The sequence below is a fragment of the Oncorhynchus clarkii genome, chromosome 18 (genome assembly GCF_045791955.1).
Source record: "Oncorhynchus clarkii lewisi isolate Uvic-CL-2024 chromosome 18, UVic_Ocla_1.0, whole genome shotgun sequence".
NCBI classification, from domain to species: Eukaryota; Metazoa; Chordata; class Actinopteri; order Salmoniformes; family Salmonidae; genus Oncorhynchus; species Oncorhynchus clarkii.
Window position 1 is genome coordinate 61,494,466 of NC_092164.1, and position 27,145 is coordinate 61,521,610.

At 44.3% G+C, this 27,145-nt stretch overlaps 1 protein-coding gene across 1 annotated transcript in view; it reads right to left on the reverse strand.

The window, feature by feature from the left end:
• Positions 1-27,145, reverse strand: part of LOC139373820 (CUB and sushi domain-containing protein 3-like) — a 740,037-nt gene that overhangs the window by 16,026 nt on the left and 696,866 nt on the right. The window contains exons 61-63 of the mRNA XM_071114860.1: positions 20,524-20,697; positions 11,716-11,789; positions 291-402 (exon numbers count right to left, since the gene is read on the reverse strand). Of these exons, the coding sequence (XP_070970961.1) occupies positions 291-402; positions 11,716-11,789; positions 20,524-20,697 (360 nt within the window). The remainder of the gene's footprint in view (positions 1-290; positions 403-11,715; positions 11,790-20,523; positions 20,698-27,145) is intronic.

Here is a 27,145-nt window from a genome sequence, read left to right on the forward strand (position 1 = left end):
GTTCTCAAACCTCTTCTGGGGACCGTTCCATGTATTTGATCGATTCCACAGCTAGCACTCCTGATTCAACTTGTCAACTAATCATCAAGCCCTTGACTAGGTGAATCAGGTGAGTTAGTTCAGGGTTACAACAAATTGTGAAAATGTCTGAGGGTCCCCAGGAGAGGTTTGAGAACCACCCCCTCCCTATACTGTCCCTCTATGACCCAGTCACAATAACGGCTGTAGCTATACCCTGATACCCGTGACATCATCAGAACCACTGCAGTAGGGGGTGTGATGTGACTCACGGATACACTCTGGCTGGGAGCCGCTCCAGGTAAGGTCAGCCTGGCAGAGCCGGGTGGTGGAGCCCTGGAGCAGGTGACCTAGCTGGCACTGGAACGCCACCATGCTGCCCACCTGTGTTAGAGTAGAGAGACAACTGAGTGCACCTGCATTATCAATAGGTGCAGGAGTAGAGAAACACAACACACACACACACCATAGTTAGGATCTATGTAGTTATAGTAACAATGGCATAAAGAGTATCATATATTATTATATTCACACTAGTCTCAGAGGCCTATAAAAAGTCATTGGGCTTCAAGCGTGAGGAGTCAGGCTAGCTAGGAATAGAGCAGTGGGAGTGTTCAGCGTGAGGGGTCAGGCTAGCTAGGAATAGAGCAGTGGGAGTGTTCAGTGTGAGGGGTCAGGCTAGCTACGAATAGAGCAGTGGGAGTGTTCAGTGTGAGGAGTCAGGCTAGCTAGGAATAGAGCAGTGGGAGTGTTCAGTGTGAGGGGTCAGGCTAGCTACGAATAGAGCAGTGGGAGTGTTCAGTGTGAGGAGTCAGGCTAGCTAGGAATAGAGCAGTGGGAGTGTTCAGTGTGAGGAGTCAGGCTAGCTAGGAATAGAGCAGTGGGAGTGTTCAGTGTGAGGGGTCAGGCTAGCTACGAATATGGCAGTGGGAGTGTTCAGTGTGAGGAGTCAGGCTAGCTAGGAATAGAGCAGTGGGAGTGTTCAGTGTGAGGAGTCAGGCTAGCTAGGAATAGAGCAGTGGGAGTGTTCAGTGTGAGGGGTCAGGCTAGCTAGGAATAGAGCAGTGGGAGTGTTCAGTGTGAGGGGTCAGGCTAGCTAGGAATAGAGCAGTGGGAGTGTTTAGCGTGAGGAGTCAGGCTAGCTAGGAATAGAGCAGTGGGAGTGTTCAGCGTGAGGAGTCAGGCTAGCTAGGAATAGTGCTTCAATTGAAAGGCCAGTTTGATATCAACTTTGATGTTGCTATCAAACAAAGGCTGTGATGTACACACACACGAGTCAACTCTTGAATCCCTATGAAAGGTTTTGTTTAAGCAGCATACATCAAACCAAGACGTTCCTTGGTTCAGACTGATCACTGATGCCCTTTCAAAGAGCGACATATCAGATTAGCCCTTGTCAGCTCTTTTCAGCTCTCAGCCTTCCTCTGCTTGCATGCGTGTGTGTGTAGATGTGTGTGAGACCGTGTGTGTGTGTGTGTGTGTGCGAGTCTGTGTGTGTGACAGAGCCTGGGGAGTGAAATATGAAAACGTGTCATGGAATGACACAGTGGCTTCACACATTAATTGATTAACACGTCGTCCCCGGTGCTGAAACACAGTCTGACGAGTAATAAGACTCATGGCCTTATCTCTGGGATACAATATCTCCTTTTCTTTGCTTCAATATCATTAGGCTGCAGCCAGCAGTCTCCTCTCCTTCTCCCCTGTCCCTCTCTCTCCCCCTCCCTCTCCCTCCCTCTCTCTCTTTCTCTCTTTCTCATTTCTTAATCTCTCTCTCTCCCTCCCTCCCGAGGGCGAGACAAATGATTTATGGGTGTGAAAGCCTGATATTTCACTGTTCTCTCTGAAGCCTGGGCATGACTTGACCCCAAATGTTACAATAAGGCTTGAATTCTTAATGCCAGCGCATCTGGGCAAGAGCCCTTCCTCGCCCTCCTCCTCCCTCTCACTCCATATTATATTTATCCCCTGACAAAAATATGAATAAAGTTCATTCCCGGCAAGAGCCCTCAAGCCCTTCTCTACCCCCTTCCTCCCTCTCACTCCTTTTCCCCTGGCGAAAATATTCCTAAAGTTCATTCATGTTACAAGACGCGGGAGCTCTTTTCCATGTCTTGACTTAATAAGGAGGAGCTACCGAAATAGCAATGAGAAATAACTCTCCCCTTCCCTTCTGTGTGTTCCGTGTGTTCCATGTGTTCCGTGTGTTCCATGTGTTCCGTGTGTTCCGTGTGTTCCATGTGTTCCGTGTGTTCTTTGTGTTCTGTGTGTAACCATCTCCTTTATCTAGTAGTGGTCCACCAGCGTAGCTCTGAACACTGCATAATGTACTAGTGGTTACTGATAAGTCTATAATGGATTGATGATTTAGTACAATGTGCGCTAGATAGATGTCTTCTATCTAATAGTTTATGATGGAACAGAACCCCAGGAGAGAAGGAAAACACTGTTGTCTTTGACTACATGCTGCTCTTCACTTTTATGTCATTTGATATTTGCTGCCTTTCTTTTTTATTCACAATTAGAGGCAAGCCATGCAGCAAATGTGTTTCTCTTCTCCCAGACAAATCACGGCAATTTGCCGTACAGTTTTGCCATTTATCAGTCCTAACAACGTAAACACAGATCTGTTGGTGGGGGAAAGTTGTAGCGTTTTAAGGCTCATTAGGGACATGGAACGGAGGAAGGACTGCTTGTGTTTACAGGTCCCGCTGTGTAGACACCATAGGACTCCAGAACGGTCAGAAACACACACACACACACACACACACACACACACACACACACACACACACACACACACACGCACACGCACACGGATAGAAACATGGATGGAAGCATGCATATGCACAGACAATGAAATAATACCCACACAAATATGAACCCTTGTAAACACAAACAGGGTTAGACTCCATTCTCAGCATCAACACTGTTTTCTAAATTGCTCGTGACATTTGTGAACAGTAACATACACCATGGTAAGGTGTTTCATAGCTTTTTTTTGTTCTTAAATGAAAATGTCTTCTTCATCAGAAATATCCACCATCACCATGCTCATCGTCATCATTCTATAGCTAGTCTTTATCTGTCTTTTTTTGCTAGCTAGGGCCATCTACTTTAAGTGCTGCCTGTCTTCCCAGTAGCCTTCTTGGTGTGTGAACTGCTGACTGCTATTAACTTGCAGATGATTGTTGACACATCAACCAGGATTAAGGGGCAGGGCAATTTGCAACTGTTGTTATCTTGGTAATCAGTGGCTGTATTGGAGGGGAGGGTGGTTTCTCCTCTCCGAGGCAATCAGCAATTAGTACAAGGAGGTGTGCTCTTCACCTCTGCAAGGCAATGGTCAATTGGTGTTAGTACTTCAGTCTCCCTTGTTTTCTCAGCTGTCAACGGCGGTCTCGTCGCAAAACTAAGGCCATCGCCAAAACAAAGACGGTTCTGAGGAGTCGTTCTGCGGAGTTGTTCTGGGGAGTCGTTCTGCGGAGTCGTTCTGCGGAGTCGTTCTGCGGAGTCGTTCTGAGGAGTCGTTCTGAGGAGTCGTTCTGAGGAGTCGTTCTGAGGAGTCGTTCTGAGGAGTCGTTCTGAGGAGTCGTTCTGAGGAGTCGTTCTGCCGAGTCGTTCTGCCGAGTTGTTTGAGAAAGGAAGGAGAGGAGGGCTTCACACCACTGTCTCACTTGAGTATCTTACCTAGTTATTTTCTGATGATCTCATTTTTCTCTTTTGCAGTTTTGGCAGCCATGTGTGTGTTTTCTATACCTGTTCGCTCCTCTCCCTTTAGGCTTTACAGACGCTCCCCACCCCTTGGCTGCAACTCTTTTAAATTTAATTTAATTTAATTTAACCCTGCACACACAACATTTGGAATTCCTGGGGCTTCATTTATCAATATTGCGTAGAAACTATTCTAAAATATTACATGCTAACAGAATTTATAATGTCTGTATGCATAGAAAAAGTGTGCTTCATCAAACACTCCTATGAGAGTTACACACACCGGTAGGAGATAACCATTGATGAATACCAATTGTTCTCAGCCTCAGTGCTCATGCAGAACCTTGGCGATTTGCATTTCGAAACGCCCCTAATTAACCTTATATGGTCAATTCATCCCTTCAACCCATGGGGAATATACAATGCCGTACCATGACATAAAATGGCACAACTAATTTAAAAAAAATGTTTCCGAGACTGAAATAGAGGTGCTCGTGTCAGAGGTTGAGTACAACCAAAATGTTTTATTTGGTTCGCTCAGTTGTGACCAGTAAAAAGAGAAACATAGCTAAAAAGAGAGGACTATTAGGACAATTCAAGTTACTTCAAATGATTAGACAACACAGACCAATAAGCCATCCATCCGCAACAGCTCCCTCCTGTAAGCATATAGGCCAACTATTGTTCTGCAGAATGAACGAGTTCCACCTGGCCACCTTGCCACCACATTCAGTTGCATCTTTTGACCATCACTTAACCTGTCACCTGTACATTAAGAGGGGAAGACTTGTCTGTTCACATAGTTTAAATCCTTTTGGGCTGGTTCTTTTATGTCGATGTGGGTGCCGCCTTTTTCTCTATTCGTATTTGGGAATTCATTGATGGCATCATGTCAAAGAAACACCTCTTGACTTCAATCTGTTGTGCAATCTTGTATTGAAATTGTATGTTACTGTTTGTTTTGGCTCATGGAGGGCTGTGAGATGCGGATCGGCAAGCTCCTGTTGAAAAGTGCCCGTTGCCAAAACCCCCAAGACGGATAGCACATGGTTGTGTACCGGAATGACATGTGTTTCCTTTTTAAAGTAGGTCTCAAATCTTAGCAAAAATCCTATGAAATTGGTTTTGGGAAACGATATCTGATGAGCCAATCTGTTCTCTCTGCGAAATGCAGCATGGGCCAAATCTTTCAACAGAGCAAGATCAGGCATCCCTTTTTCGATTTCCATTACCTCAGTCTTTTATAGTATGTCAACAATGGTTTCACTTTCAGATATGCCTTGTATTTAACAAATTACTGTACTTGATATGAATCATTATCGTAACAAATGCACTGATGTGGTCAAATTTTATGATATTGATAGCATGTCAAGATATAGTGCACTCATACTGGTGGCAGGTAGCCTAGTGGTTAGAGTGTTGGGCCAGTAACCAAAAGGTTGCTGGATTGAATCCCTGAGCTGACAAGGTAAAAATCTGTCATTCTGAACTAGGCAGTTAACCAACTGTTCCCCAGTAGGCCGTCATAGTAAATAAGAATTTGTTCTTGATTAGTTAAATAAAGGTTAATTTTTTAAAAATTCTGACGCCTTCACTTTTTCCACAGAGCTCCGAGACAGGATTGAGTCGAGGCACAGATCTGGGTAAGGGTACTAAAACATTTCTGCAGCATTGAAGATTCTCCAAAACACAGTGGCCTCCATCATTCTAAAATGAAACAAGTTTGGATCCACCAAGACTCTTCCTAGAGCTGGCCACCCGGCCAAACTGAGCAATCGGGGGAGGGGAGGTGACCAAAAACCTCAATGGTCACTCTGACTGAGGTCCAGAGTTCCTCTTTGGAAATGGGAGAACCTTCCAGAAGGACAACAATCTCTGCAGCACTCCACCAAATCATACATGTTTAAATTTTTTATTTTAAATTGAACCTTTATTTAACTAGACAAGTCAGTTAACCTCTCTCGGGTAGGGGGCAGGATTCTGAATTGTGGATGAAAAGCATGCCCAAATTAAACGGCCTGCTACTCGGGCCCAGAAGATACGATATGCATATAACTGGTAGATTTGGATAGAAAACACTCTAAAGTTTCCAAAACTGTTAAAATAGTGTCTGTGAGTATAACAGAACTGATTTAGCAGGCGAAAACCTGAGAAAAATCCATTCAGGAAGTATTTTTATGTGTGGTTTTGTAGTTTTCTATTCAATGCCATTACAGTATCCATTGACTTAGGACTCCATTTGCATTTCCTATGCCTTCCACTAGATGTCAACAGTCTTTAGAAATCATTTCAGGCTTGTATTCTTATAAATGAGGGAGTAAGACCAGTCTGAACGAGTGGACCCTAACGTGACGCAGAGTTTTTTCAGGCGCATGTGCATTTCTTGTTTACCTTTTATATTGGCGACGTTATTGTCCGTTTGAAATATTATAGATCATTTAGGCTAAAAAACAACCTGAGGATTGAATAAAAACATTGTTTGACATGTTTCTATGAACTTTACGGATACAATTTGGAGTTTTTGTCTGATTGTTTTGACTGAGTTTGAGCCTGTGGATTACTGGAGAAAACGCGCTATCAAAACTGAGTTTTTTTTATATAAAGAGACTTCATCGAACAAAAGGAACATTTATTGAGTAAATTAATGTCTTCTGATTGCCACCATATGAAGATCATCAAAGGTAAGGGATTAATTTTATCTCTATTTCTGAGTTTTGTAACGCTTCTGCTTGGCTGGTTACTGTTTGTAATAATTTGTCAACCTGGCTATGTTCTGGGCTAGGTATACTTTCGCCGCAAAGCATTTTATAAATATGACATTGTGGTTGGTTTAACAAGAAGTTAATCTTTAAACCTATGGAAAATATGTTTTGTTTTCTGAATTTTTATAATGAGCATTTCTGTAATTGAATTTGGCGCTCTGCAACCTCACTGGATGTTGGCCAGATGGGACGCTAGCGTCCCACATACCCTAGAGAGGTTAAGAACAAATTCTTATTTACAATGACAGCTCACACAAGCCAAACCCAGATGACGCTGGGCCAATTGTGCACCACCCTATGGGGCTGGATTTGAACCAGGGTGTCTGTAATGATGCCTCAAGCACTGAGTTGCAGTGTCTTAGACCACTGCGCCACTCAGGAGCATTTAAGGTACAGTGGCCAGACGGAAGCCACTCAGTAAAAGGAACATGAAGAACATCAGTTCTGTTATACTGACAGACATGTTTTTGGAAGATTGGCATGGTCTCTTCTCTCCTAGCTTAAGGAGTGTGCGGAGGAGCAGGGTGATATGGGAAAACTTTGTGCAACAGTTTTGGAAACTTTAGAGTGTTTTCTATCCAAATCTATCCAAGGAACATTTGGAAACTTGGAGTTTCCAAATGGCACTGAAAGGACTCTCAGACCATGAGAAAAATATTATTTGGCCTGTATGCCAAGCGTCACGTCTGGAGGAAACCAGGCACCGCTCATCACCTGGCCAATACCATCCCTACGGTGAAGCATGGTGGTGGCAGCATCATGCTGTGGGGATGTTTTTCAGCGGGAGGGACTGGAAGACTAGTCAGGATCGAGGGAAAGATGAATGGAGCAAAGTACAGAGAGATCCTTAATGAAAACCTGCTCCTGAGCACTCAGGACCTCAGACTGGGCCGAACGTTCACCTTCCAACAGGACAACGACCCTAAGCACACAGCCAAGACAATGCAGGAGTATCTTCGGGACAAGTCTCTGAATGTATTTGACTGGCCCAGCCTGTAACGTATACGCTAAGACTCGGGAAGCAAGTAAAGGGAGTAAATGTAACAAATAACTGAACATGGAACAAAACAAGAAACACGAGTAGCGCACAGGCATGAAACACAGAAACAGAATCAATAACGCCTGTGGAAAGAACCAAAGGGACTGACAGATATAGGGGAGGTAATCAGGAAGGTGATGGAGTCCAGGTGAGTCTCATGAGACGCAGGTGCGCGTAACGATGGTGGCTGGTGTGCGGAAGAATAAGTAAACTGGCGACGTCGAGCGCCAGAGAGGGGGAGAGGGAGTAGACGTGACAGTACCCCCTCCCTTCAACATATATTTTCCCAATGCTATGCTTGTCAAGCAGTTCCCTTATTCCACCACTTGTGCGAATGCATGGTCATGGCTGTGCATAAATTTACACACACACTCAAGCAAACGTTCATATTGATAAATCTCACGCATGTTTTACGCAAAGATAGATAATGGCGCCGGAGGAAATGGCTGCCATTTTACGGTCCCCTAACCAATTGTGCTATTGTGTGTGTTTTTTTGCGTTATTTGTAACTTATGGTTCTGTTATTTTTTTTACTTAATTAACACATTTTTTCTTAAAACTGCATTGTTGGTTAACTCAAGGTATAGGGGACAGCATTTTCACTTTTGGATAAATAGCGTGCCCAATTTCAACTTCCTGCTACTCATGCCAAGAATATAAGATATGCATATTACTATTTGGATAGAAAACACTCTGAAGTTTCTAAAACTGTTTGAATCTTGTCTGTGAGTATAACATAACTGATGTAGCAGGCAAAACCCTGAGGACTAACCATTCAGATTTTTTTTTTTTAGGTCTCTGTCTGTTCAGTGAGTTCTCATTGGGAAACAATATTTCTTAGGCACTTGTTTGCAGTTCCTACCGCTTCCACTGGATGTCACCAGTCTTTGGAATTTGGTTGGGGTTATCTAGGAACTGGGTAACACTGTTGAGAGTTGCTCAAGACTTGAAAAGTAGCGTTGGTTTGTTGTCTTCCTGTATTGAACACAGATAGACCCGTCTTCAATTTGATCGATTATTGATGTTGAAAAATACCTAAAGTTGTATTACAAAAGTAGTTTGAAATGTTTTGGCAAAGTTTACAGGTAACTTTTGAGATATTTTGTAGTGACATTAAGCAAATTGGAAGCTGTTTTTTTCTGGATCAAACGCGCCAAATAAATGGACATTTTGGATATATACTCTTAACCTCACCTTTTCCCAGTCCTTCCCCACTCACAAGGCAGGCTATACTCTTAACCTCACCTTTTCCCAGTCCTTCCCCACTCACAAGGCAGGCCATTCGCTTGACCTCACCTTTTCCCAGTCCTTTCCCACTCACAAGGCAGGCCATACGCTTGACCTCACCTTTTCCCAGTCCCCTCCCACTCACAAGGCAGGCCATACGCTTGGCCTCACCTTTACGAGAGGTTGCTCACCTACTAATCTCACTGCAACCCCCCTCCAGGTCTCTGATCACTACTTTGTTTCCTTTTATGTCTGACGCAATCGTCACTCTCTCTCCCACTACTCCTCTTCTATCCTATCATCTCTCCCTTCTGCTAAATTATTCTCCCTCCTGATTCTGCCACTTCGACCCTACTCTCCTCCCTTTCCTCATCCTTTGACTATCACTGTCTCCTTTCCTCCTGGATGGCTCGGCCCTCCTCTTCTGCTCCGTGGCTGAGGGACTCACTGAGAGTTTACAGAACAGGGCTGCGGGCAGCTGAGCAAAAATGTTCTCATCCTCATAGATCTATCTGTTGCCTTCGCCACGTGAACCATCAGATCCTCCTGTCTACCCCCTCAGGACTGGGAGTCTCAGGCTCTGAACACTCTTGGATAGCATCCTAAATGGTATGCTGCTCCTACCAGGTGACGTGGAGAGGATCTGTGTCTGTACCACATACTCTCACCACTGGTGTACCCCAGGGCTTAGTTCTAGGCCCTCTCCTCTTCTCTCTATACACCAAGTCACTCGGCTCCATTATATCCTCACACGGTGTCTGCTAACATTGCTATGTGGATGACACTGCTTTTCTCCTTCCCCTTGTGACACCCAAATGGCAACACATATCTCTGCTTAGATGTCGGCCCACCACTTCAAACTCAACCTTGACAAGATGTAGCTGCTCTTCCTACCAGGGAAGACTTTCCCGCTCCAAGACTCTCCATCCCAGAGTGCAAAGTACCTTGGCGTGAACCTGGGCAACACCCCTGTCATTCTCTGCAAACATCAAAGCAGTGACTGCAGGTCCATGCTCTAAAACATCAGTAGAGTATGACCATACTTCACACAGGAAGCGGTGTAGGTCCTAATCCAGGCACTTATCTTCTGTCTGGAGTACTGCAACTCGCTGTTGGCTGGGCTCAAACCCCTGCAACTTATCCAGAATGCTGCAGCTTGCCTGGTGTTCAACTTTCCCAAGTTTTCCCATATCACCCTGCTCCTCCGCACACTCCTGAAGCTAGGAGAGAAGAGACCATGCCAATCTTCCAAAAACATCTGAAACCCTACCTCTTCAAAGAGTGTTCAAAGACTTTGTGCATCAGCATCACTTGCTGTGCGGTAGCAGAGAGAACAGTCTATGACTTGTGTGGCTAGAGTCTTTGACAATTTTTAGGGCCTCCCTCTGACATCGCCTGGTATAGAGGTCCTGGATGGCAGGGAGCTTAGCTGTAAAAGGTTTTGAGGATCTGACTGCCCATGCCAAATCCTTTCAGCCTCCTGAGGGGGAAGAGGCATGGTCATACCCTCTTCACGACTGTGTTGGTGTGTGTGGACTATGATAATTCCTTAGTGATGTGGATACCGAGGAACTTGAAGTGCTTGACCTGCCCTGTGGACGAGGATGTGCTTGGCCCTCCGTTTTCTGTAGTCAAAGATCCTTTGTCTTGAGGGAGAGGTTGAGGGAGAGGTTGTTGTCCTAGCACCACACCGCCAGGTCTCTGGCCTCCTCCCTGTTGGCCATCTCATCGTCATCAGTGATAAGGCCTACCACCGTCTTGTCATCTGCAAACTTAATGAATGAACAGGGAGTACAGGAAGGGACTCATCACACCCCCTGAGGGGCCCCCGTGTTGTGGGTCATTGTGGCGGATGTGTTGTTGCCTATCCTCACCACCTCGGGGCGGCCTGTTCGGAAGTCCAGGATCCAGTTGCAGAGGGAGGTGTTTAATCCCAGGGTCTTTAGCTTAGTGATGATATGTGGTTGTCCCCCCTAGCTATCTAAAGATGAATTAACTAACTAACTTTAAGTCACTCTGGATAAGAGTGTCTGCTAAATGGCTAAAATTAAAATTTTTGGGACCATGATTGACATGATATCATCGTCATTGACACCATCAGCCTCACAGTAATGATTGTCTCGGCTCAGACATTACATACAGAGATCTGAAATTTAAAGAAGTCAAATGCCAGAGGGAATTTGCATACAAGTAATGAACATATTCATTGCCTCATTTGCATATCATTAGCCAAGGAAAATGTCCCAATGAGAAAGGTACGTAAAGTAACTTTGTCAGGCTAGAGCATTGTCTCTAAACCAATGTCTTGCCATTCAATCACGATTTATAATTCTTGGGATATTATGTATTTTCATAGTGTAACAAGGACTTGTCCAGAAGGTATGAGAAAAAAAAAGTATATATATATATATATTTTTTTTTTACCACATGAGCTTAGTGCGTGAATAAGAGCCTTGAAGTATCGCTAACACTTGAGGACTTCAGGACTTCCTACACAACACATTCACAGACAGTACATTAACAGAGTATCTTCAACATGCAATCTGAGTGTCATATGGTCATGGCAGAGTCCCAAATGGAACCAAATTCCAATATAGTCCCTTTGGGCTCTGGTCAAAAGTAGTGCACTACATATGGAATAGGGTGAGGCCCCTGGTCAAAAGTAGTGCACTACATATGGAATAGGGTGAGGCCCCTGATCAAAAGTAGTGCACTACATATGGAATAGGGTGAGGCACCTGGTCAAAAGTAGTGCACTACATATGGAATGGGGTGAGGCCCCTGGTCAAAAGTAGTGCACTACATATGGAATAGGGTGAGGCCCCTGGTCAAAAGTAGTGCACTACATATGGAATAGGGTGAGGCCCCTGGTCAAAAGTAGTGCACTACATATGGAATAGGATGCTATTTTGGACGCAAACCAAAGATTTTGAGTGTGGGACTTTATCTCCTTACCTTGAAGCCATAGGTTCTGTTCAGAGAACCATAGCGAGGTGTCCCTGGGTTCTCACAGGTAGTACGGGTCGGTTCTAAGGAGAACAAGAGAAAGGAACATTTGTATAACATTATCTTAGAGACCTATAGACTATATACCTGTAGACAGTATCACTGGGGGTCCAGCCTATGCAGGCACTTGAGACTTACAGTCTGCCTCACAAATGGAACCCAATTCCCTTTATAGTGCACTGTTCGACCAGTGTCCATAGGACTCTGGTCCAAAGTAGTGGACTAAAAAGGGAGGCATTTGGGACACAGTCACAGCCACATGAACAGCTATAGTTCCCATAATGATTCAACATAGCTTACTGCAGTGATACCCAGCCTACAACTGAGTTATGTGTGTGTTTGTGTGCATACGTGAGCGCTTATGAAGGTGGCTCAGAAATTCAATTCTTCCCGAGTGTGTTTACGTAAGCGCAGCAGTGGCACTGTAGTCACATAACAACCAGACAGCAAGATAGTCTTTAATAGGCTAGGCAGAAGACCCAGCAGGGGGCAGTGTTACGGCAGCGTTGCAGCAGCGTCAGGCCCAGCTGTGTGGCTGTGTGGAGGGAAGCAGCATCATTAGGATGTAGAGGACATCCTCGGCTTGACGCATAGACCTGGATTAAATGCAGCCTCAGAAAATGACAGCAGCACACACTACCACCACAGCCAGCCTAGTTAACCCACACAGCAACGTGCCATAATTTACACCATCGCAGCTTCCTCCTCTACTGGATGACAACATAATCAAACAGAAATGCAGTCTGGGGGAAATGTTTGTGTGAACTAAACATGATCGAGGGAAAACCGTAGTTTGTGTCTGTGTCAAACGAGGCCTGTCTGCACGTCCCTCATTTTGGTTCAATGACATATACACCCCCCCCCCCCCTCTACAGACCCACACACTCAGACTCAGTCACACGCATATTAATAACGCCCCACACCTCCCCATTCACTCCACACACACTCAGAATAGGCAAATCTGATCCCAAGCAATTCTCATCATCCTGAGAGGTCCGTCTTGGAATATATGGCCTTTTCATAAACACTAGCCTACATATTTCTGAAGACAGTATTTATCCTATCATGTCTGTGTGGATACGTGTACTCAAACAATATGTGTTTCATTGTATGATATAGTAACATTATATGAGACTCCTTTGTCAATGTCTTATAAGTTATAGGCATGATGATCTGCAGGTAACTGTTGGAATGTCATAAGAATGCAGTTTCAATAGGATAACAGTTAACCATTATTTTGAAATCTCTGTCATAAGGGCTACATAACATGTTCATAACAGTGCCATAACAGATGACATAAATAGTCGTGACAGCTTATGAACAGCTTATGACAACTAATTTGACAATGCCATGTCACCGACCATGTTAATCAGTTAATTAGCTAGTCTTAAAACTAGCCCAAAAATGTTTTTTTTCTTTTCTTCAATTTCTTTCTTATTTTTTTTACCCCGTTTTCGTGGTATCCAATTGGTAGTTACAGTCTTGTCTCAACGCTTCAACTCCCATATGGAGAGGCGAAGGTCGAGAGCCGTGCGTCCTCCGAAACACAACCCATCCAAGCCGCACTTGCTTCTTGACACAATGCCCACTTAACCCGGAAGCAATCCACACCAATGTGCAGGAGGAAACACCGTGCACCTGGCGACCGTGCACTGCGCCCGACCCGCCACAGGAGCTGCTAGTGCGCGATGGATCAAGGACATCTCTGCCGGCCAAACTCTGGGCCAATTGTGCACAGCCCCATGGGTCTCCCGGTCACGTCCGGCATGCAACAGAGCCTGGACTTGGACTTGAACCCAGAATCTCTAGTGGCACAGCTAGCACTGTGGTGCAGTGCCTTAGACCACTGCGCCACTCGGGAGGCCAGCCCCAACATTTACCGCATTTCAGCATGACACCCCTATAGGTCAATCAGTGTTCACATATTGCTGTGTTGTGACACGTCAATTAATCACACCTCTATTATTTGACTCATTCCACATTTTGTTGTGTTACAGCCTGAATTTAAAATGGATTAAATGTACATGTTCGTGCCGTGGGGGAGATCTTTCGTGGGCTATACTCGGCCTTGTCTCAGGGTAGTAAGATGATGGTTGAAGATATCCCTCTACTGGTGTGGGGGCTGTGCTTTGGCAAGGTGGGTGGGGTTATATCCTGCCTGGCAGGCCCAGTCTGGGGGTATTGTTGAACGGGGCCACAGTGTCTCCCGACCCCTCCTGTCTCAGCCTCCAATATTTATGTGTCGGGGGGCTAGGGTCAGTCTGTTATATCTGGAGTATTTATCCTGTCTTATCCGGTGTCCTGTGTCAATTTAAGTATGCTTCCTCTAATTCTCTCTCTCTCACTCTCTTTCTCTCGGAGGACCTGAGCCCTAGGAGCATGCCACAGGACTACCTGGCCTGATGACTCCTTTCTGTCCCCAGTCCAGACATGCTACCTTGTCCCGGAACTGCTGTTTTCGACTCTCTCTCTCTACCGCACATCAGCTATGAAAAGCCACCTGACATTTACTCCTGAGGTGCTGACCTGTTGCACCCTCTACAACCACTGTGATTATTATTATTTGACCCTGCTGGTCATCTATGAACGTTTGAACATCTTGGCCATGTACTGTTATAGTCTCCAACCGGTACAGCCAGAAGAGGACTGGCCACCCCCTAAGAGCCTGGTTCTTCTCTAGGTTTCTTCCTAGGTTCCTGCCTTTCTAGAGAGTTTTTCCTAGCCACCGTGCTTCTACATCTGCATTGCTTGCCTTTTGGGGTTTTAGGTTGGGTTTCTGTATAGCACTTTGTGACATCGGCTGATGTAAAAAGGGCTTTATAAATACATTTGATTGATTTTTGTCCCTGGGCTACACACAATACAGCATGTCAAAGTGGAATTATGTTTTTCTACATTTTTACAAAGTACAACATTAAAAGCTGAACTGTCTTGCTTCAATAAGTATTCAACCCTTTTGTTATGGCAAGCCTATATAAGTTCAGGAGTAAAAATTTGCTTAAGAAGTCACATAATAAGTTGCATGGACTCACTCTGTGTGCAATAATAGTGTTAAACATGATTTTTGAATGACTACTTCATCTCTTTACCCCACATATACAATTATCTGTATCTGTCCCTCAGTCGAGCAGTGAATTTCAAACAGCGATTCAACCACAAAGACCAGGGAGGCTTTCCAATGCGTCGCAAAGAAGGGCTCCTATTGGTAGATGGGTAAAAAAAGGAGATGCTGAATATCATGGTGAAGTTATTAATTACACTTTGGATGTAACACCCAGTCACTACAAAGATAGTGGTCCTTCCTAACTCAGTTGCCAGAGAGGAAGGAAACATCTCAGGGATTTCACCATGAGGCCAATGGTGACTTTAAAACAGAGCTTAATGGCTGAGATAGGAGAAATCTGAGGATGGGATCAACAACATTGTAATTATTCCACAATACTAACCTAACCTTACAGTGAAAAGAAGGAAGCCTCACAGCTGCAATGGCGGCCAAAGCTGCTTCAAAGTATTGACTCAGGGGTGTGAATACATTAGATATTTCTGTATTTCATTTTCAATAAAATTTCTAAAGACATGTTTTCACTTTGTCACTATGGAGTATTGTGTGTAGATGGGTATTATATTTCATCCATTTTGAATTCAGGATGCAACACAACAAAATGTGGAATACGTCAAGGGGTATGATTAGTTTCTGAAGGCACTGTAGTTTACAAATTACAAAATGACATATCGGTTTCCTTACCCTGTAAGCAGTCTATGGACAAGGAATGACAGCAATCCATGACTTGGTTTAGTTTCTCTGGCACATTTCCATTTGTGCCACAAATGCTAAAATGTTAGTGTGTGGAAACAGTGCACGGAAACCAAACCAAAGCATGGATTTCTGTCATACCTTGTCCATAGACTGCTTACAGGGAAAGGAAACCAATATGTAATTTTATCATTTGATTGAACTATCCATTGTATTTAAATAGATAACAATTGATTTGATGCTAATGGTCTAATAATCCAGTCACAAGTGTGCCAATGACTTGAATATTCAATTAGTGAAATTAAGACCGTTTAGTCATATTGATGTGAGGAGTTCTACTGAATGTCTCCTTCAGGGATCTGGAGCTTAACCAGATAAGGTCAGTATTCAGGAGGCTGACAGACAATAGATATATGTTCACAGATATGTAGACAGCAGGTAAGGTTTGGATTAGAGGTCGACCGATTAATCGGAATGGCCGATTAATTGGGGCCGATTTCAAGTTTTCATAACAATCGGAAATCTGTATTTTATATATATATATATATATATATTACACCTTTATTTAACTAGGCAAGTCAGTTAAGATCACATTCTTATTTTCAATGACGGCCTAGGAACGGTGGGTTAACTGCCTTGTTCAGGGGCAGAATGACAGATTTTCACCTTGTCAGCTCGGGGGATCCAAACTTGCAACCTTTACAGTCAACTAGTCCAACGCAATAACGACCTGCCTCTCTCTCGTTGCACTCCACAAGGAGACTGCCTGTTACGCGAATGCAGTAAGCCAAGGTAAGTTGCTAGCTAGCATTAAACTTATCTTATAAAAATCAATCAATCATAATCACTAGTTAACTACACATGGTTGATGATATTACTAGATATTATCTAGCGTGTTCTACGTTGCATATAATCTGACAGAGCATACAAGCATATAAGTATCTAAGTATCTGACTGAGCGGAGGTAGGCAGAAGCAGGCCCGTAAACATTCATTCAAACAGCACTTTCGTGCGTTTTGCCAGCAGCTCTTTGTTGTGCGTCAAGCATTGCGCTGTTTATGACTTCAAGCCTATCAACTGGTGTGACCGAAGTGAAATGGCTAGCTAGTTAGCGCGCGTTAATAGCGTTTCAACCGTCACTCGCTCTGAGCCTTGGAGTGGTTGTTTCCCTTGCTCTGCATGGGTAACGCTGCTTCGAGGTTGGCTGTTGTTGTTGTGTTCCTGGTTCGAGCCCAGGGAGGAGCGAGGAGAGGGACGGAAGCTATACTGTTACACTGGCAATACTAAAGTGCCTATAAGAACAAAGGTTAATGATATACAAATGGTATAGAGGGAAATAGTCCTATAATTCCTATAATAACTACAACCTAAAACTTCTTACCTGGGAATATTGAAGACTCATGTTAAAAGGAGCCACCAGCTTTCATATGTTCTCATGTTCTGAGCAAGGAACTGAAACGTTAGCTTTCTTACATGGCACATATTGCACTTTTACTTTCTTCTCCAACACTTTGTTTTTGCATTATTTAAACCAAATTGAACATGTTTCATTATTTATTTGAGGTTAAATAGATTTTATTGATGTTATTAAGTTAAAATAAGTGTTCATTCTGTATTGTTGTAATTGTCATTATTACAAATAAAAAAATATAAATAAAAAAAAATTGGCCGATTAATCGGCATCGGCTTTTTTGGTCCTCCAATAATTGGTATCGGAGTTGAAAAATCATAATCGGTCGACCTCTAGTTTGGATGACAGGAAAGGGAGGGTATTAAACACATACAGTATGTATGTGTGACTATGAAGCCTAGGGGCCGGTTTTCCGGACACAGATTACGTCAGAGTCCCAAATGGCACCCTATTCCCTTTATGGTGCACTATTTTTGACCAAGGTCCATAGAGCTCTAGTCAAATGAAATGTACTACACTGAGTATACAAAGCAGTAAGAACCCCTTCCAAATATTGAGTTACACACCCCCCCCCCTCCCCCTCCTCAATTCGTCAGGTAATGGACTCTAAAAGGTGTCTAAAGCATTCCATAGACTCCAATGCTTCCCACAGTTGTATCAAGTTGGCTGGATCTCCTTTGGGTGGTGGACCATTCTTGATACACATGTGAAACTGTTGAGCATGAAAAACCCAGCATCATTGCAGTTCTTGACACAAACAGTGTGCCTGGCACCTACTACCATACCCCGTTCAAAGGCACTTAAATATTTTGTCTTTCTTATTCACCCTCAATGGCACACATACACAATCCATGTCTCAATTGTCTCAAGGCTTAAAAATCCTTCCTCAACCTGTCTCCTCCTTTCCATCTACACTGATTGAAGTCGATTTAACAAGTGACATCAATATAAGGGATCATAGCTTTCACCTGGATTCACCTGGTTAGTCTATGTCATGGAAAGAGCAGGTGTTCTTAATTTTTTGTACACTCAGTGGAAATACAGAATAAGCTGCCATTTGGTACAAATTCCATTTGACAATTTCAATTGAACATAAGCTGACATATTTAGCCTTAGACTTAAAAGTGTCTGGGAAACTGGCCCTAAATCTATCCAGATTGTGTGGTTGGTTCTTTAAAAAGGCCCTTGGATCAATACCCAACACAACTCTCTGAGTCATCACATGGATGCTGCTGCCTTTCTCACTATAAAGGGATCTGAGATATTTTGAGAAGGTTATTTCTCTGCGTCAGGAGATGTTCAAACCCCTACTGGTTATTTCTCTGCGTCAGGAGATGTTCAAACCCCTACTGGTTATTTCTCTGCGTCAGGAGATGTTCAAACCCCTACTGGTTATTTCTCTGCGTTAGAAGATGTTCAAACCCCTACTGGTTATTTCTCTGCGTTAGGAGATGTTCAAACCTCTACTGGTTATTTCTCTGCGTTAGGAGATGTTCAAACCTCTACTGGTTATTTCTCTGCGTTAGGAGATGTTCAAACCTCTACTGGTTATTTCTCTGCGTTAGGAGATGTTCAAACCTCTACTGGTTATTTCTCTGCGTTAGGAGATGTTCAAACCTCTACTGGTTATTTCTCTGCGTTAAGTGTTGAATTATTTAACCAGCTACTATACTGCCAGGTTCTGTCACAAATGGCACCCAATTCTCTCTATAGTCAAAGATGATCTATTATATTAATAGCACCCTATTCTCTCTATAGTCAAAGATTATCTATTATATTAATAGCACCCTATTCTCTCTATAGTCAAAGATGATCTATTATATTAATGACACCCCATTCTCTATATAGTCAAAGATTATCTGTTATATTGAGAAGATAGCTGAGTGGCTGCTCTAACAATGGATATACATGATTGAAGATAGGCAAGATAAGGTGGGACCATTCTAGCCAATGAGGGTGCAGATACACCTTGCCGGAATGCTTCCAAGTATCACTACATTTCTAACAGCCTAACTTCAATCAGATCAAATAAACCTCACGTAATTAAACACTCTCATAGACATCCATACAAAAAAAGAGCTCATCTCACCTGGATAGATTTTGGCCAGAAGTAGTGCACTACTTTTGACCAGGACCCATATAGAATAGGGTTCCATTTGGGACGCAATCCCAGACTCTTCAGGAAGACAGACTCATGTACAGTACAGCCCTGGTTTTCCAGACCAGACAATGAGCACTAATTAAGGTGAAAGCAGAAGTATAGAATCTATATGCTCTGGGACAGTAATAACAGAATAAAATATATATCCTCTGGGGCAGTAATAACAGTATAGAATCTATATGCTCTGGGATATTAATAACAGTATAGAATCTATATCCTCTGGGGCAGTAATAACAGTATAGAATCTATATGCTCTGGGACAGTAATAACAGTATAAAATCTATATGCTCTGGGACAGTAATAACAGTATAGAATCTATATGCTCTGGGGTAGTAATAACAGTATAGAATCTATATGCTCTGGGACAGTAATAACAGTATAAAATCTATATGCTCTGGGACAGTAATAACAGTATAGAATCTATATGCTCTGGGATAGTAATAACAGTATAGAATCTATATGCTCTGGGACAGTAATAACAGTTGATATGATAAGGTGCTCTGGGACAGTAATAACAGTTGATATGATAAGGTGCTCTGGGACAGTAATAACAGTTGATATGATAAGGTGCTCTGGGACAGTAATAACAGTTGATATGATAAGGTGCTCTGGGATAGTAATAACAGTTGATATGATAAGGTGTTCTTCGGTTTTCCCAGGCCTGTAGCTTTAACAAAGGAATTGGAGGTTAAAAAACACCAAAGCACTCTTACCAGGTAGTTAAAACAACTATATTGAGTTGACATGTCCATCTAGCAAAATTAAAAACAAGGCAAACAAGTTTTAGTTTGTTGTGTCCTATTTTTGGTGCGTTTGTTCAGTCTCCCAAATTCCTTACTCTTCATGAAAATAATGTCCTACGTTACAGCACTGAAAATAGAAACTTCCGTTAAGCTAGACAATGACACCAGCCAGGTCTGAAGGATAGGGCCAGGAGAATGTCACTAACGTGTTCCCCTGATGGAACAGAATCCCCTACAGCCATTTCACAGGCTCTTCTCCTGTGATACACACTCTCCCTTTAAAAGGAATGGCCCTGCCTTTTTTGTAATGATCTCATCAATAAGAGATGTGTCGAGGTTTGTGCAGTGTATCACATTGGCACCCATATAGTGTACTGTGTTTGATCTGGGCTCATAGGGCTCTGGTCAAAAGTAGTGCACTATATAGGGAAAAGGACGTTTCATTTGAGACGCATCCATGGTATAAGTAGGGTGGCCTGGGTATAGCCTATGTGTCAGAGGGAGAACATTGTTGTTTGACGTTATTAAATACTACAAGCTGTGCTTTAAGGCAAATAGAGCTGGAAAGATGAACTCCCCAGGAATAAAGAGAAGCACACACACACACACACACACACACACACACACACACACACACACACACACACACACACACACACACACACACACACACAGAGTAGATGCTTACCTATACAGCGAGGCTGGAATCCGCTCCAGGAGCCGTCGGCCTGGCACAAGCGTGTAGTGGAGCCCACCGGGATATAGGGGACGCTACAGCTGAACGACACCTCTGACTGATAGATGAAGCTGAGGCCCTCTCTGGAGCCATAGGCAGGCACACCAGGGTCCCCACAGAACTTGGCTACAACAACAGCAGAGCAAAAAGAGCAGATCAAAAACAACACACAGGAACAATGTTTTTTTTTTCCCCCAGTGCGGTCTTTATTGAAGAGAGTGGGAAATCTGACCAGATCAAATCAGAAACAACAACAAAAAACACACAGGATCAATGTCATTGAACTCCTCCTGCCACAGTATCTCTCTGTGATCCTTACAGATCGAAATGAACATTCCAGAAATACACAAGAGCAATGTTAGCCATTTCCCACCCCAGTGAGGGTTAGATTGAATTTCTGACACAGTATCTTGTTGTATCTGTGATCCTGGCAGGCACCAGTGGAGGAGAAGACGAAGTTTTACAGACCAGACTAACATGAATGACATCGTCCCTCAAAGGGCTCAAACCGGTCATTGAGCACTGACCATCAGTGGCTGTCCAGCAAACACTTGGTCTGTCCGGGAAGAATTAATAATAGATGTGGCCTTCACACTCAACCAATACATTATAAATGTGCCAAACAAGACTCCCTCTCTTAATGTCTGGGAACTAGGAGGACTACAAACTTGACTTTTTCTTGATGAATAATAGATACGCTGTCAAGATATAAAAAAAGAGAGGAAGAGAGAGTAGAGAACAGAGTGAGGGGTTGAGAGAGCAGAGAGAGCAGAGAACAGAGACGTAGAGAGAGAGAAGAAGATAAGAAGAAGAAGAACAAAAAGAAGTGTGCTGCCTGCAAGATTACAAAGTCACAGGCAGCCAATCTTTAGTTCATTCCCATTGGAGCCAAAGTTTCTGTGGCCTCTGCTGCTGCTGTACATGCTTCAGTGTTCTGAAGGGTGAGGACTTAGAACTACTGTACCTTGTGGACCTTTTAACCTGATCTTCCCTCCACCTCCTCCTCCCTTCACCCCCTCCACCTCCTCCTCCCTTCACCCCCTCCACCTCCTCCTCCCCTTCACCTCCTCCTCCCTTCACCCCCTCCACCTCCTCCTCCCTTCACCCCCTCAACCTCCTCCTCCCCTTCACCCCCTCCACCTCCTCCTCCCTTCACCCCCTCCCCTTCACCCCCTCCACCTCCTCCTCCCTTCACACCCTCCACCTCCTCCTCCCTTCACCCCCTCCACCTCCTCCTCCCTTCACCCCCTCAACCTCCTCCTCCCTTCACGCCCTCAACCTCCTCCTCCCCTTCACCCCCTCCACCTCCTCCTCCCTTCACCCCCTCCACCTCCTCCTCCCTTCACCCCCCTCCACCTCCTCCTCCCTTCACCCCCTCCTCCCCTCCCCTTCACCCCCTCCACCTACTCCTCCCTTCACCCCCCTCCACCACCTCCTCCCTTCACCCCCTCCACCTCCTCCTCCCTTCACCCCCCTCCACCTCCTCCTCCCCTTCACTCCCTCCTCCCCCTCCTTCTTCCCTTCACCCCCTCCTCCTCCTTCTTCCCTTCACCCCCTTCTTCTTCCCTCCACCCCCTCCACCCCTTCACCCCCTCCACCTCCGCCTCCCTTCACCCCCTCCACCTCCCTTCACCCCATCAACCTCCTCCTCCCATTCACCCCCTCCACCTCCTCCTCTCTTCACCCCCTCCACCTCCTCCTCCCTTTACCCCCCTCCACCTCCTCCTCCCTTCACCCCCCTCCACCTCCTCCTCCCTTCACCTCCACCTCTCCTTCACCCCCTCCTCCCCTTCACCACCTCCACCTCCTTCTTTTTCCCTCCCCCTCAACCTCCTCCTCCCTTCACCCCCTCCTCCCCCTCCTCCTCCCCTTCACCCCCTCCACCTCCTCCTCCCTTCACCTCCTCCTCCCTTCACCCCCCTCCACCTCCTCCTCTCTTCACCCCCTCCACCTCCTCCTCCCTTCACCCCCCTCCACCTCCTCCTCCCTTCACCCCCTCCACCTCCTCCTCCCTTCACCCCCCTCCACCTCCTCCTCCCCCTCCACCTCCTCCTCCACTTCACCTCCTCCTCCCCTTCACTCCCTCCTCCCCCTCCACCTCCTTCTTCCCTTCACCCCCTCCTCCCCCTCCACCTCCTTCTTCCCTTCACCCCCTCCTCCTCCTTCTTCCCTCCACCTCCTCCTCTCCTTCACCCCCTCCTCCCCTTCACCACCTCCACCTCCTTCTTCCCTCCACCTCCTCCTCCCTTTCACCCCCTCCACCCCCTCCTCCACCCCCCCACCTCCACCTCCTCCCCTTCAACCCCCACCTCCTCCTCCCCTTCACCCTTCCGCCCGATCACGTTTGAAGCTCTGCCTGATGACCCACTGGGGCAGGTAGTTAAGAACTCAATAATTATGCGCAGATTACCCCCTCTGTTCTTCACTCACTCTCTCTGTCATACGGAGACGGACAGACAGGGTTACGGCTAAGTGACAAGTAGGTAAACTAAACACTGAATTATGATTCCCTGGGTCTCTTTGTGTATAGAGACAATTATCTAGGTGTAGAATTGATGTTTGTGTCCTCTGATGTTCAAATAGGCCTTCTTAATAAGTCACTGAGTTATTATGATGCTCTGGCTCGCTAGAGAGACAATCCTCAATAGGTGTAGGATAGATGGCCGGATCCTCTGATGTTCAAATAGGCCTTCTAGGGTTATCTGAGTCGTGACAGATGATGGTGGAGAGAAGAACACACTTAATTACACTATTATTTATAATGACTAATAACGGGAATGAAGCCTTGTCTCAGCAAAACTCTGAGCCTTTTAAAAACAAAGGCTTTCACAAATCCGTTGTGTTTGTGAACCCAGTCTGCAACACGCAATTGACATTGTAACTTTGGAGACGAGTTCCCTTCAGATCTGTGCGTGTTTGGACATTTTTGGTTTGTGTATGAGGATGATTGCTGTGTGTGTGTGAGAGTGAGTGAGTGAGTGAGTGAGTGAGTGAGTGAGAGAGAGAGAGAGAGATTCTTGGTCACACTTTTTTGGTGTCTGTCTATCATTGGGCACAGCTGCTCATCATGGTGGAAGCCTCTCACCTCCCACCTCCCATTACCTGCCCTTTAACGGGAGGCATCTGCTAGTCTTTTCAATTCAATTTACCATCTAATCTGCAGTACATCGAGTACCCCTTTGTCCTACCCTCGTTTTGGGTCAAATTAAAGTGATGCTGAAAGTTACTGCCGAAATGATTGAGTTTGACTGATGACCCTAAAACGGGTGGAAGATCGTCGGACCAGACCAAGGACTTTATGAATGAGCGCTTCCTCCTCTAACTCAGCTGTCACTCAATCAACCAATGACATAGAGAACCTTGGTTTGTTCCTTTACAGAGGCGAGCAAGATGTCAGTAAAGCATTAATTCTGCAGCCATTTGTTTCACTACATTGTCAGATACCCAGATCACCTGCATGAAAAAGAAAAAATAATAGACCAAGAAGCACTTTAGTGTGCAGTGCTGATATAACAGGAAAAGACAGGGAAATAACACAGTAACAACAGGGAAATAACAGGAAATGACAGGGAAATAACAGGAAATGACAGGGAAAGAACCGGAAATGACAGGGAAGTAAGAGGAAATGACAGGGAAGTAACACGGTAATGACAGGGAAATAACAGGAAACAGGGAAATAACAGGAAACGACAGGGAAATAACACAGTAACGACAGGGAAATAACAGGAAACGACAGGGAAGTAACACAGTAACGACAGGGAAATAACAGGAAACAGGGAAATAACAGGAAACGACAGGGAAATAACAGGAAACGACAGGGAAATAACAGGAAACGACAGGGAAGTAACACAGTAACGACAGGGAAATAACAGGAAACGACAGGGAAGTAACACAGTAACGACAGGGAAATAACAGGAAACAGGGAAATAACAGGCAACGACAGGGAAATAACAGGAAACGACAGGGAAATAACAGGAAACGACAGGGAAGTAACACAGTAACGACAGGGAAATAACAGGAAACAGGGAAATAACAGGAAACAGGGAAATAAAACTTTAACATCGCAGTAATAGTACCTAGCTGCTAAATAACTATATAAAGTGTGAGGAATTGTCTTGGTTGTTATGTAGAAACGATTATATATTACTTATAGCTAAAACCCTTAATGGTGAAACTGTCACGTCCAATTACAATAATGCAACAACAAATAAGTAGTGCAAAACTGTTTACCCGTCGCACGACGCTCCTCTGCTTCGTCAACAAAACCAAAACAACGGCTTTAGGGCGGTCAGTGGCACTATTTTCCCCTACTGCGAACTCCATCTTTAACAACTATGTATGATAGAGGATAATAAGTTATGTAGAAAATAGTCAAGGCCCTGTTCACCTGTTCTCAGTAGCAATGTTTATACTGATGTAGAATGTACTTTCTTAGAAAGACTGTTTATTAAACAGAAACCATAGCTATACAAGACACCTCAAAACAACAAGGTCTGCACAGCACAGCACAATGTTTCTAGATGCAGGGTGCATGTATGTTTTTTATTAAAAACGACATACTCTATAACTGGTACATTATAATGGATGAGGAGAGTATTCAACTTAAAACAAGATAAATCTATCCACTAACATGGCTACTTGTCTCCTCTCTTGTGAACGAAACGTATCAGAGCATTGTGAAGTTGCCTAACCACTATTACAGTACACTTTTGCCTGGTGGCTGTTGCCCCGGCCTGTTCTAGGTCACACAGCTCGAGCAGGGGGCACAGTAGGATGTAGTAAGGGATTTACTATCCCCTACACGTTAAGGCCAGGTCTCTTAAAGTGTATTTAGCGCAAAAAAACAACAACGATATTCTAGTCTTGCTAGTCTCACATTCTAAGAATTTGAAGGAGAAAGAGTGTGAGAGAGACGGGAGTGTTTCTGTTTGGTTTCCCGGACGACGATGGCAGGTGCAGAGGTGAGCACTGTGGTCAGGTGATGTTTACACCTGTCCCTGAGTGGCCACCTGTCACCGCTGTGCGTCACTCGGGCCAATGAGGGCGCGGTCCCCACTAACAAGGGTAAATGCGGGTCCAAGCACCACTAGAACTATAGAGAAAGTACCATTTGTGAACATAATAACAGGGGAACTGAGTTTTCTTTATAATACAGTGTTAAAACACCGAAGGCACAGTAAAACTATGAATGTAGTAGCGGTAAGAAACATAATTACTTATGTATCATCAAGACATGTACATTAACCTGTTTGCACAACACCTTTTAAGGACTGGAGAACTATGAACTACGAGCAAAAGACCCAAAAGTTCAGTTTTGTGGTTGCCCTATATAGTTTCTCAAACCTTTTTTCCAAGAGCGTTCCAAGTGCATTGTAAATGGTGCTAATGAGAAGAGGTGAGAAGGGCCTTGAATACTTACTACATAACTTATGCTTATTATCCTCTAATATTTTTAGTTCTTAATAATTGTTTCTATATAACCAGGAAAATTCTTCACACTGTATATCCTTTTGGCACACTTTAAATCTTTATTTAGTAGCTACATACTAACTATAAACAAGTTATTATGGGGTTGTTGTTGCCATGTAGTTACTGTGTTCTTTCCCTGTTGTTACCCTGTTCTTTCCCTGTTGTTACCCTGTTCTTTCCCTGTTGTTACCTTGTTCTTTCCCTATTGTTACCCTGTTCTTTCCCTGTTGTTACCCTGTTCTTTCCCTGTTGTTACCTTGTTCTTTCCCTGTTGTTACCCTGTTCTTTCCCTGTTGTTACCCTGTTCTTTCCCTGTTGTTACCCTGTTCTTTCCCTGTTGTTACCCTGTTCTTTCCCTATTGTTACCCTGTTCTTTCCCTGTTGTTACCCTGTTGTTACCATGTTCTTTCCCTATTGTTACCCTGTTCTTTCCCTATTGTTACCCTGTTATTTCCCTGTTGTTACCCTGTTCTTTCCCTGTTGTTACCCTGTTCTTTCCCTGTTGTTACCCTGTTCTATCCCTATTGTTACCCTGTTCTTTCCCTGTTGTTACCCTGTTCTTTCCCTATTGTTACCCTGTTCTTTCCCTGTTGTTACCCTGTTCTTTCCCTATTGTTACCCTGTTCTTTCCCTGTTGTTACCCTGTTCTTTCCCTATTGTTACCCTGTTCTTTCCCTGTTGTTACCCTGTTCTTTCCCTATTGTTACCCTGTTCTTTCCCTATTGTTACCCTGTTCTTTCCCTGTTGTTACCCCGTTCTTTCCATGTTGTTACCCTGTTCTTTCCCTATTGTTACCCTGTTCTTTCCCTCTTGTTTCCCCGTTCTTTCCCTATTGTTACCCTGTTCTTTCCCTGTTGTTACCCTGTTATTTCCCTGTTATTTCCCTGTTATTTCCCTGTCGTTACCCTGATATTAACATGTTGTTTCTAATAAAGATTAGGAAATTGGTTTAAAAAATCAAAAAGAGTAATCTCTGTAACTGACTATAGTCATAGAACTGTAGAGTGGACATCTTATTCAAACTGAAACAAGGATACAAGAATGCAACAAAATGTGTTAGTTCTACTGCAGAGAGAGAGTGAAGCTGCATCGATGTGTTAGTTCT